The sequence below is a fragment of the Strix aluco genome, chromosome 29, assembly GCF_031877795.1.
Source record: "Strix aluco isolate bStrAlu1 chromosome 29, bStrAlu1.hap1, whole genome shotgun sequence".
In the NCBI taxonomy this organism is placed as follows: Eukaryota; Metazoa; Chordata; class Aves; order Strigiformes; family Strigidae; genus Strix; species Strix aluco.
Genome location: NC_133959.1, coordinates 2278552 through 2291416, shown reverse-complemented (window position 1 = coordinate 2291416; position 12865 = coordinate 2278552). Strand labels below are relative to the sequence as shown.

The following is a 12865-nucleotide window of genomic DNA, read 5'->3' as shown; positions in this document are numbered from 1 at the left end:
TTACCTTATAAGCTTGCTAATGTTAGTGCTATTAACAAATACGTTGTAGAACTTGCAAAGGTGGGGAGTAAGGGAAGTTACAAAATCCTGAAAAGATTGGCTAGACTTGCTTCCATTTTCCTAGACCTGTTGGAATTATCCTTCTAGGATAGTTGAGTGAAGGTGGCCTGTAACTGGTGCCTTATATTTAAATTTGTGTAACACTATTCCAGATTTACTTCTCTTCAATCTCACGTGAAATAAGTAACATTAAATTATATATGCTACACAATGAAACCACTGTTACAAGGGTGCAAATTGTATCTCTATATCCTTTAAAACACTAATCCTGTGCAGCTGTAGCCCCACTCATGCCCACAGAATTAATAGTCTAATGTTTTGAATAAAAGGGTAGAATCAAAAGCTTTGACTTTTTTGTCTTGCCCAGCTTGCCTAACTCTGTTTGCAGCTGTAAAAGAGGAGTATGGTGAAAAATAAGTGCTGTGAAGATGTATACTTGTGCTACAAAGGGCTTGTGAAAAGTAAAACATTTTAAGGAAAACAGGAAGGAGTCTGAATGTGAAGTCTAAAATTAGTTGATGTGCACCTAGTGCCAGCTTCTGCCTCCCACTTACTAAATTCTCTAACACACAGCTTTGTTTTTTCCCGTGCATTGGAAAGGGGCTTCTTATAAGAAGAGGTATTGAAAGAAATTGAGGTAACTTTGCAGTATTTCCACCTACAGGAAGAGCTCAACGGTGGTAGTTAGGCTGCTGTTTTCCCAAGTTTGCTGTTTTGCATGCTGACCAATATGGTTTCATTATTACCTTCTACTCTTGTATTTCCCCTTTTTCTTCCAGTATTCTCTGCACCTGAATTCAGGCTTGTGCTTCCTTGATGAGCCAAATTACATTGAATAAGTATTTCAGTTGCTTAAAAATTTTCTAAATAATTAGAGATCATAAAAGTAGGAGGAGTCATCTGTGCAGACCACTCTTGATGTAAATGAGAGGGTGGTACCTAATTAACTTTTCTAGTTAAGATGCGCACCTGTAACTGGGGACTGGCTGATTTTCGAAAAAGAGCTTTAGCAATCAGACCTCATGGTTAGTGTCAGTTAAGTTTTTGCAGTGCAGGGTAGCCTTCTGGTGACATTTATGTCTTGCGTTAGCCTGACTTTGTCTAGCTTTGAATTCCAGCCACTGGCTTGTGTTACAGCTTTGTCCTCCGAACTGGTGATTGTTACCAAACTCTGTTTCCCTGTGCAAGGACTTAAACTGATATCAGTCTCCTCCCTGTGTTTCTCTTAGACAAAGCTTCTAGAGTGTTTTGCTGTAAGGGGGTATTTTCTAACAGGTTGGGTTTTGTTTTTGGTTGCTGTTCTTATCTCAGCTTCTTAATTGAATTTCGAATATATTCTAGATGCAGTATTGGTCACGTACCTTCCGAGTGCAAGGGCAATATGGCTGCTGAACTAAATATTCATATGATGTTTATCTGGGAATTACATTCACTACCATGCTTGTAGTGTTATATTAGAATACCATGTTTAAATGATTAGTCGCTATGGTTTTCAAGCCTATTTCAGGATAGCTCCCATTCCATCCCTCTGGTATGGATTATTTCTTGGATAAATTTGAAGTTATATATCTGTAAACTGAGCTGAAATTTGTTTCATATTTGTTTTCTTGTTCCTGTACTACTGGACTATATAACTGATCTAGCTTTTTGATTACTTACTGCCTTCTCAATCTTTCTGTGATACATTCTTTATCAGTAACTCTTTTCTTTCTTTTAGACCCATCATGAAAATGTTTAATTTGGTGCCAGGAATCCCAACTTCACTAGAATCTAATTCTCCAGTTGCTTGATGATACCCTGTCCTTAGTTGAATACTGGGAGCCATTAGGTAACCAACCTAGACTCTGTTCAGTGTATGCTCATTTGTTTTTATGTTCTAATTTGTGGCTTGAAATATTGTTTAGTATGAAGTCAGAGGTCTGTCTCTTTTAGAGCAGAATTATCAGCAAATAAATTTTACATCCTTTCTAAGAAAATCATATGTAGTTGGAGACCAGAAAGTTTTCCTTAAACCTCTTTTTGTGATGACTGGATACTCTCACTCCGATTCTTGGATAGAAGAATTTAAGCATCATGTTATTTCTTCTGGGACTCATGTAGTGCATTTTTGGGTGAATAAACTGTAGGTAACAAAAGCAGACTTGGTTAAAAGGAATTACAGTAATTGGATGTTATTCTTCCTTAAGTGACTTTTAGAATTTAATTTTTTTTTTTTTCTTCTTAAAGCCTCATAACCAGTATTAAATGATTCAAAGTAGCATATCTGGTTTGAGTTGTTGAGTGAAAGAGCAGTCTTAAAGCTCAACGCTGTTGAAAACAAGCAAGTAGTGTCTGGATTTCATATCTGGTTAAAAAGGGGTGGTGTTATGCTGACAGTCTTTACTGCTGATGTGACTGTTCACTGAAATCATGTTTCAGCAAGTTCTTTCTACTGTAGATTATCTTCCAAATCATTCCTATAGAGTGATGGATGTCTACTTGAACTTCCATCAAGCTGTATGATGACTGCATAATTTAGAAATCTGTATGTACCATAAATATATTAAGGTTGATGTCTACATGTTGCTTTGTGAGAAATCTGTCATCTTCAGGATGAGAGGTCTTTCTCGTTTTTCAGTCGCACACACCTGAGCAGACACTACCAGCCATCGTGTTGCTGCTTACTGTAATTGGCCTGGGTTTTTCACCGGTAGAGAAGAGGCCATCTGTGTTCCAGTTTCCTCTTTGGAAAGTGTGGTATGGGAGCCTTGAGCAATGTGCCAGATATATCCTGGTAGCTGAGATGAGGTTGGGAAACATATAGGAGTAAAGTCAGAGGTCAGCACTTAGGTTCAGCTCTTCTGTGTGGGCAAAAAGGTGGTACCACATTTCTTAGGGTGCTGTTTTGGTGAAAACACTTACTGAGGGGACTTCCTCTATCATACCAGACTGTGTGTCTGAAACTAATTGCTGGGGGAAAAAAAAGGAAGTCTGCACAAGACTGTGTCCCTTGAACTGCCTGGCTAACTTGAGAGGAAAATGGTGACTGTTGTTCTTTTTTTCTGTCTGTGCTCCAGATTCATGTTCCTCATGAGCAGCAGTCTACTGTTGATTCTACTGTATGTTAAGGTGTTTGAACTTCTATAGATTAAGAATGCTTTACACTTGCATAATTCAAAGTTATTTCAGACCTTATTAGCTACTGGTCAGTGATAATTATAGGAAATGGAGAGGGGACTTTGAGCTCACTGGTCCATCCTTCTGTATGACAAAGTTCTTTCTTGCAATAAGCTCTCCTTAATGAACGAAGAATGAAATTTAACGGGGGGAAAACACCCTTCTCAGAGGGATCATACAGCTTGATCAGAGATGTGCTGTGGTTTGTCTTGCTGTCTGGTTTGTTCAGCCTTCCTTTTGATGAGTAGCCACTAAAATGATCCAGCTTGCATAACAATGTCTTCTGTAAGCTTGCTGTTCAGAGTTCCCTTAAAGCACAGCTCTCTACTCTGAGGCTGTTCATGAGGCAGAACTATGTCATATGTTTCTGTGAAGTGATTCATTACTTGCAGTGGAAGTGGCAGCTAAATGCTTCCAACTCTACTGATCTTAATTTGAAATGATTGCTCTTTGTGGCCTTATGCAAGTTCCTGTGAAGTTGTTTAGTGGCAAAAAGCAACTTCATTGACGTTTCTCTGCTTTTTTTTTTTTTCCTATTTTTTATATATTCAACATGTAAGTGTATAACTAGAACACTGTTCTTAAAACTGGAACTGATATTCTAGGTATGAAGTTTTACAGACTGCTAAAACAAAGGGATACTTTATTATCTGTCTCCTTTTACTACCCATTGATAAGCTAATAAGCTGTTGAACAAAAGCAATGTAAGTAAACCTAGTCCTGGTGATCTGGGTCTACAGAATTGTGGTTGACAGAAAAAATCGGTGGCAAAGGCACAGAATGTTACTAAATCTAGAGGCTTTTAGACTTGGCGGTAAGGAGGAGGTTGGCTTCTGTGAGTTTGATGTTAGGTTGAAGTTAGACTGCTGGCTTGCATCAGGAGTGAAAGGAGGAGAAAGCAATCAGAATGATTGATTTTTGGAGACTCATGCACGTGGTTCCGGAAACCCAGTGAGGAAAGAGTTGATGCGGTAGGTATAAAAGCTTGTGAATGAAGTGGATTATTTGGGATCTTGTTAGCTGAACTGAAAAGTAGTTGCAATAAGACTAATTTTACTTTGTTGCCTAAAATGGAAGATAAAAAGAATGCTCAAACCTTTTTGTAGCAAGGATGTGGTTCAATGAAGTGAAATTAGCAGTCTCTTGCTGGGTAAATTATGCACGTTCAAGAAGTCACTATGGTGTGCAGGGTTAGGAGGAGTTGACAGCAGTATTTGCACTGGTCAGCTATAGGCAGTTTCCTTAAAGTTGAGTGGGGGTGAATACTGTACCAATCTTGTACCTTTCATGAAAAGAGGTCAGTTGGGGGAAACGAGAAAAAAGTGTGGATCTCTGCGTCAGAACCATCTTCTTCCTTGCAGCTATGCACTGCTGCTTCTGCCATGTTCATGGCTGCTCTAAACTGTCGCTGCTGATTTAAGAAGTGATCAAACCCTGTTTCTACCTCAAGCTGCTTGTGCAGCTTTAAGGGAGGTTTCTGTGGGAGGATGAATGAATGTTTGCGTAGCCGTACAGTGAAGCAGATCGGGGAAATTATCTGGGTTAAAACTAACCTGGGGAAACAAGGCAGTTTTAACTTGGATGTTTATCCCAGTTCAGTTTGCTTTGTGGCTGTATGAGTGCTTGTGCTGCCATAACACGGAGGAAGGGATGGCACAGGAATAGAAGGAAAAATGAAAAGAGGATAGATGTTGTGGCAGCTCTCCACTCCAGGCTGGAGACAGGCTAGGCAGGCTTTTTAAAATAGTATCACTGATGTGCATAAATAGTGCGCTTGTTCTTTAATAATTTGAACTTTGTTCTAAATAAGTTTATTCTAGAATAACTTTATTCTAATCCTCCAGAAAATAACATCTTGCCCTAATACCTCTTGTACATGCTTTTTTAACACCTGACTTTTTTCTTTTTTCCTTTTCAGACGATGGGCACTGCGTATTAAGCAGGGGTGGAAGACTGAAGCCCATTTGGGGACAGAATGAGTGTAAAAGATGCTGACAGTGCAGTTTGCCAGGCAAAGGCAGCCTACAGTCTTCATATTTACCCCCAACTCTCAACAGAAAGTGCTCCCTGCTGCAAAGTGACAGCAACCAAGGACAGCACATCTTCAGACGTTATCAAGGATGTGATTAATATCTTAAACTTGGATGTCTCAAAACATTATGTGCTTGTGGAAGTGAAAGAATCGGGTGGTGAAGAATGGGTACTTGATACAAATGATTCTCCTGTTCATAGGGTTTTACTTTGGCCTCGTCGTGCTCAGGATGAGCATCCGCAAAAGGATGGGTACTACTTTCTTTTGCAAGAACGGAACACTGATGGGACCATCAAATATGTCCAGATGCAATTGCTTTCCAAGGAGACAGATGCTCGGCGATTGGTTGAAAGGGGCTTTCTTCCATGGCATCAGGAGGACTTTGATGACTTGTGCAATCTTCCCAACTTAACGGAGACAACGCTCCTAGAGAATCTGAAATGCCGCTTTCTGAAACACAAAATCTATACTTACGCAGGAAGTATTCTGATTGCAATTAACCCCTTCAAGTTCCTGCCCATTTATAATCCTAAATATGTTAAGATGTATGAGAATCATCAGCTTGGGAAGTTGGAGCCTCATATTTTTGCCATTGCTGATGTGGCTTATCACACAATGCTTAAAAAACATGTTAATCAGTGCATAGTTATATCAGGTGAAAGTGGGTCTGGGAAAACTCAAAGCACAAACTTCTTAATTCACTGTCTCACGGCACTGAGCCAGAAAGGGTACGCAAGTGGTGTGGAGAGAACTATTCTAGGAGCTGGACCAGTTCTGGAGGTAAATTTACGCTAAAATTGCCTTCTGTGAAAATTGTTTCTTGAAAACTTCAAATAACTGCAGTTGAATACTACTTTTGAGTCACCTACTTGGTTTAGGCGTTAGATACCACTAATGGTATCAATGGGCTGCATTGGTGTTTGGCTGTGTTGCTCGACTGCTTCTAATTGATTTTCCTTAATTCATCCTTCCGTTCTGCCGACTTCCTGTTGCTTTTAATTTACATCTGACTTAACTTTCCACCACCAAACACTAATATTCTGGGACAGAGGTTACCTGTGTTTTCCATCTTAAAGTTTTGATGGGGTTTGAATCAGATTGTAAGTAAATGTTTTCATAAAAAGGTTGTTCCACTGAAACATTAACTGCTTACTGTAATCATGCCTTTGTGTGTAAGCATGTCCTGCAGCATTTTTATGAACTCACTTTTTGAGGGAGTTATTTCCTTTCGACAATTGTTTGTTTTGAAGAGAGCAACATTGTTAGTTGGGGAGAAAGTGTGAGTTGGCTTTGATTTTTAATTACTGCAGTATTTCCAACAGAAAGCAAAACTAAACACATGAGAAGGAGGGGATACAGCTTGCCTTGCGTTAGGTGACGGCAGGACAGACTTAAACTGATCTTTTAGACTTCAGGCTCTCCCCTTTACTCTCTCATCTGAAAGGAAAACTCTGAAAGCTTGAATGGATGTAATGGTCGCCCATAACAAAATCTTCAGCAGCAAGGACATTCAATGCATCCATTGCAAATTTTAGGTTTAAATATTCTCAAATGTAACAACACTTCTATTTTTTAAAAAAATTAAGGTTTTTTTTTTAAAGCTTTTAAATAAAATGTGGAAAAGCAATGAAGTTAAATGTAACACATTTTAAAGTTCATAAATGTGATTTGAAAGCTTTTCTGTAAAGAATGAGGAATACATGCAAGTTCTTTTTTGCCTTGCTTTCTGCTACTTGAAAGAAGAAGTAAAATTGTTTGAGGTTTGTTGGTTGCTGGAGTTCAAGTTTGCAGTTCTAAACAGAAAACAGGAAGGGGTCACTGTGGAAAGCACTGTTTGATCAGCTGATCTTTCTGCCTTTGATAAAATTAACTGTTTCAGATCCTAGTCTACCGGATGTGATACAGCTGCGTCAAACCAGATAGAGATGTAAAATCTTGTGTTGACGTTTGTCCACTGAATGAGAAATGCACATATCCCTAGATTGAAAATGAAAATTATTAGCTTTGCTGGAGCCACAGGTAGATGTTGTATATGTCTGGGAACGTTCATGAACAGACACTTGTGATTTTCTACTGTAAGACTGGTTGTCATAAGTACTACAACATATTCAGACTTCCACTGAGCACTTAGTAATGCATTTCATGAGAAAATAGCTAGCTTGCTAGCTAGAAATCTGATGACTGATTGAAAGCTTAACTTGCAAACTTGCCATATGGATTCTAAGGTGGCTGTTAGAGTACATCTTGTCTAAAATGTGAGGCTCTTTTCTGCAATTCTCAGAGAAACTTCTTGCCCTGCTTCTTTGAGGTGTCCGTCAAATTAATTCAGTGTAAACTTGTCCTCCCAAATATTGCAAAAGATAAAGGAGTTTGACAACTCAATATAAAAAATGTAGGAATATCTGAATTGTGAAACATCTTTCAGGATTGAATATACATTTTTGTATTAAAAGTATTATTCATTGACTTGAAATTATGGAGAAAGAAACCTTTTTGAAACTTGCAGAGGCTAAGATTTGTCCCGGCCGAAATAATCACTGGGGTACCTGTGATTTCAGCACAACTCTATTTAAGTTGCTGGGAATATACTTCTCTATTCATGTAACTCCAGTGCAGAGCAGAAAGTGATGCTGTGGTAGGTTTAGAACAAAGAGAAGTAAAATGAAGCAGAGTGGATTCAGCTGACGGTGAAGCTTCCATGTTTCTCAATATGGGTGCTCTTGTGCAATTCCGTAACTTTAAAAAACCAAGTCAAACTTTGGTCTCGGAGAGGAATGCACAGAAAGCTTACTTCACTTTGTGGAAGTTAAACTGACGACAAACTCTTCTGTTAGAGTTGGTCACTTCTAAATCCAACTATGGTGACTCATTTGGGTTTTTACTTAAGGGAACTGAAGTGGTAAAAGGGAATTTTTCTCAAATGGATGTTTCAGGGGGTTTTTTGCATGAACAGTTTTGTAGTGTGCCTAAACTATTTGAGAATGTTCTGTTTAATTTTGAAGTTTTATTCTGAGTCCTCATGAAAGATGAAAATATACTCTTTACTGAAGTCTGTTTCCCTGACTTCTGTATCATAAAAGTTGGTTGCATTTTGGCTCAGAACTTCCTCTTTTTAGTGACCTCTTATTTTCATGACACCGAAGTAAAATGTGTCTGTTTATAGGCTGACCTTTTGTAAAAGTTCAAGGAGTTAAAGCAAACATTTCTAGCACAGAGAGGTGAGCGCTATTAGTGTGTTATGGAGGTGGATTTGTAATTTTATCATCACATACTTGGTGAGCTTGAAAACATTTTTCTTACCGAATCCTGTTTCTGTGTTGCCTAACCAATCTGTATTCAAATCTGTGAGGAATTTGCAGATAGACTATTGTTAATGTCTTAGCTTCTTGTTCACAATTTCTAGACTCTGAAGAATGGAGTTAGGGCCGTACCATGAAAGGTGATTTGACCTTAAACATTGCTTGGTATTACCTTCTCAAACATGCAAGAAATTAAATGCATGATACCGAGACAGTGTGGTTAAAAATTAAACATGGTACTCGCACAACTGCTGTCACATGCGCTAGTGAAAGGAAAGCTGGTCATGGGTTCGTCTCTGATCCTCAGATGCTTCTTGCTCAATCTCGGCACCAGTCTGTGCTGTTTATAAGGATCTAATAAGCAGAAGAAACTCACACTGCTTCTGATGTTTGGCACTGCTTGCAGCTTTCTAGAGAAAGAGAAGCTGAAAGACGGGCTGCTTCCATGGGACAGCGATGCTTCAGCACAGCCTAATGCTGGGTGTTGTGCTCCTAAGACATACAGTTGCCCTAGTGGTATAGGAATTGCTCTCCGATTACATTGTTTCTCCAGGCTAACATAGATAGTCTCTAGTGAAGAGCCGTTTCTTTAAAACTGGTGGGAAGATAGGGATAGGCTCTGTTTTAAAATACTCCCTTCTTTTTCATACTCTTCTAAATTTAGTGATTAAAGTATAGTTCTCTGACTTGGAGTTTTGCCTTCTTGTATTGACTGTCAAGGTCAGTTTACTTACGGTTGAAGTCCCAAGAAGGAATTTACATTTGGGAACTATTATTTGTGTCAAAGTGGGAATAGTGAATCAAACCTTTGTTTGTTTTATAGAGTCTCAAACAACAGAATTAAACCTTTCCATACACACTCAAGAAGTTTCCAAGAAATCTGTATTTTCCTTTCATCAGGGAAAAATGTCTTAAAACGCATGTTTCAGATATAAAATGCACAGTGTGCAATCTAAGACTTTGAACTTGTTTTGGAGACCCGTAGTTAACTTATCAGATTCTCCAAGCCAATTAATTTAGTAAAGTGGCAGAAAATTGAGTGAGAGGATGGGAGCATGTGGCAAGGGACATAGAAAGAGAGAATTGGAGCTTCCTCTTCTGGCAGCAAAGCTCCTGTTGGCTTGCTGTCTGCTGTTAAATTGTAACCCTTAGTATCCTGAGTTTATTACAGAAGTTACTTTCTTAGTGTGCTGAAAGTTCATTTCCCTCTGAAAGGGAAGCTGAGGAGATGTGGGACAGATGGAAATACTGGGGTTGTCATAACTTTTTCATGTATTATTTTGAAAAGCATTGCTTATTTCCATTTGGGTATGTTGAAGACTTCTTAATGGCACTGAACTGTTTTTATAAAGAATTAAGACCCAAATAAAATGGAAAGTCCAACAGGAAGCGTTCAGTAAGGGGTCTTCTAAAGAAGGCAGTTGTAAATATGAATTAATTAAGACTGACAGCACAATCGGGGGGGGGGGGGGGATGAGATGAGATTTTCTAGAACTCAGCATATTAAAAGGCTTGTTAAATTTCATTGTAGAAAGTAAACTTTTATGCTTTGCCATTCTATGGAAAACAGAGTAAAGCAATTTGCTGTCAGCTCTGTTTTCTTTATTACAGTCCCATTGTGCTTGTGGTTTTGGTATAAGATGGACTTAAGCCGAGTGGTGCTTCAACTCTGGTTTTCATTTGTATTTGCCATAAAAGTCTGCATATATATTTAGTGGGTGTAGTCTGTTCTATTTAAGGGAAAGTAGTTGTTTTGAGGCTATTATCTGCATGTGTTTGTTTTAAGAATCATAATCAGAGGAGTAATGGAACTTCCTTTTTCCATTTGGTTGGATGTTAGTAGGGGTTTTTTTTTGGTAGAAATGTGTTGCATACTTTTCCCTGCTGCACACATCTCTTGGGGAAAAATCCCCTTGTCCTTTATACAGTCTGATCATGTGGATTGCTTAGGGTTCCCCAGCACATCAGACAGCATGCAGAGTTGCAGAATTACCCTGGACACTGCAACTTCTGTGTTGATGAGTGGATATTTTGCAGCATGTTTCTGAAGACCACTACTAAACTGAGTTCAACTCTGAAGTAGTCATTTCCTCTTCCAGGGTGTGTAACTTGAGTCTTTGATGTCATTTGGCACATTAAAAGATTGGTCTGTGCGGTGGTGATTCTGCCATGGATTAGAGTGGTTTATGTAGAAACTCAAATAGTTTTTTTTCAGATTTTGGCAATTCTTATGAAAGAATTTTGAGTTGTGTTCCTGAGGTAGGTGATAGGAGCATGTTTGGGGTTTTCTTTTTACAGCAAATAAAAGAATTTGGCATGTTTTCCGAATACTTTTAAAGCTGTTACTGTTGCAGGAGTTTTGAGTAGCAGACTCCAGTTTATGCCTCTTGCATTCCAAGGTAAGAGGATGGGTTGAATGACTTCCTGCCTCCCAGAATAGGCTATCCCAGCTCTGATTCCTCTGGCCTTGGTCTGCTATTTTTGACTCGCCCTCTTTTTATATAGCTAGTGTTCTGCATTGGAGAGATTTAGTTTTAGGTTTTAATTTTTATCTGTCTCCTCATGGACTCACAGGGGAAAACAGTAAATGGGTTTGGTTATATGAATGATTATTTCTCTTTAGCCGAAATGGTCTCTGTCTTCTCACATCTTCTGAATTTGTTATGTAAAGGCATAGGTGGTTTGCTGTAAAGGCAAAACAGGGAGATATTTCAGTTGAATTTGACATATGTATAGAGTACCTGGGTAGAATTATCTGTGAAAGATGCTTTTCATGTGGAGCAATGGCTAGGTAATATAGGAGCTTCATTCTTATCTGTAACCCTTCTTTTTGTAGGATAAAGCTACAGTAGGTTAAAGATATCTAACTGCTAAATACTGAAACATTTAACATTTCAGATTTCTGCACCTTTCTGATTTTAGGCAGGAATGTAATTTCTTACCTAGATAACTCATCAAAGTATAGTGCAAAATATGGTAGCAGCGATTAGAGTTTAAAGTTAAATGTTACCAAAAAAAATTCCCCACCCAAAATGTTAAGTGACTTGGAATGTTCTTTAAAAAGTTGTAGATGTTAAAGGCTCTTGTGAGAAAACCATTCAGTACATGAAAACTTTCCTAAAAACTGATAATATTAGATCAGCTTTTAAGAATTTGCTGTATGCTTTGACTAAATACCAGACACATGAGATCATAAGAGCCTTTAGTTTTAAACTGTATTCATTGCTTACATGAGTAATCACTAAGGAAAGTTTTTCAGGAAGCCTGGGTTATGGGATTTCTTAACTCTGTAATGCCAAAATATTTATTATTAAAAAATAACGTAGCAAATTTAGCTATGTGGTGTTTTGTTTCTTGAATATAAGTTAACTGGTGGCTTAAGTTAGAAAACTTTCTTAAAAGAAGTGTTTCAGAATCAATTTGCGAGTCTACTGTTCTGCAGCCTGGCAAAGCTTCGCTACAGCAGATTTCTTAATGCACTGAATGGGAAGTTGGATGATGTTCTTCAGAGAGCCACAGTTGAGCCACTGTCAGTGGGAGAGGAATAGGTTTTTTGATTTGTGAAGCAATTTGCTGTGCTGATGTTACTGGTCTTTCACTTTTGGTTTGGTGTTGTTTGGTAACTGTAAGGAGTTGACCTGGATTATATGCATGTGTATGCAAAATGGGCTCTAAAAAAAAAATCTGGGTGATAACTTGCTCAATGGTAGCTACAAAAAGGTATCAATGACTGTTGTCAATGCTTGCTTTGAAAAATCCAAGTATAGCTGCGGTTTGAATTATAACACATGTAGCATAGGCTCTAGAAATTAGAAGGCTGAGCTTGGCCTCAGTCATCAATAAGCACTGATGGATGCAAACCCTCTCTCCTTGGAAACACACTGAGTTTTCGGGAGTTACAGCAAAATCGCCCTGTGGGTTTTCACCATGCACAGGAAGAGCTCCTTTAGCTTATTCCCTTAGGTCAGAAATAATGGTTGTCTGAAGAATTATGGGCATTCTCCCAGTTCATAAGAAGTTCCTTGCATTCTCTGAACGCTGGGGAGCTGGCAGTAGAATTCTACTTGTAAGAGAGCTTTGAGAACCTGTTTTGGAAATAGTGACGATCCAGGTGTCACACTGCAGTGCAACTGCAACCCTTAAGGTAGCTTGGTAAAAAAAATCAAACACACACACACACACCCCCTGCCACCCAAAAAAAACCCCAAAACCAAAAAAGCCAACAAAAAAAGAGTTGCAATGTACAGACAACATGACTGTCATGAAAACAGTACTCCCCTAGGATTCACCATAATTGAGCAATTTTATGTATAAGCAG

The 12865-nt window shown here is 38.6% G+C and overlaps 1 protein-coding gene across 6 annotated transcripts in view; it reads left to right on the top strand.

Moving 5' to 3' along the window:
* Nucleotides 1-12865, top strand: part of MYO9B (myosin IXB) — a 45106-nt gene that overhangs the window by 4614 nt on the left and 27627 nt on the right. For all 6 annotated transcript variants that reach the window (XM_074808771.1, XM_074808770.1, XM_074808767.1 and 3 more), the window contains exon 2: nucleotides 5135-6028. In XM_074808771.1, the coding sequence (XP_074664872.1) occupies nucleotides 5192-6028 (837 nt within the window). In that variant the 5' untranslated portion in view covers nucleotides 5135-5191. The remainder of the gene's footprint in view (nucleotides 1-5134; nucleotides 6029-12865) is intronic.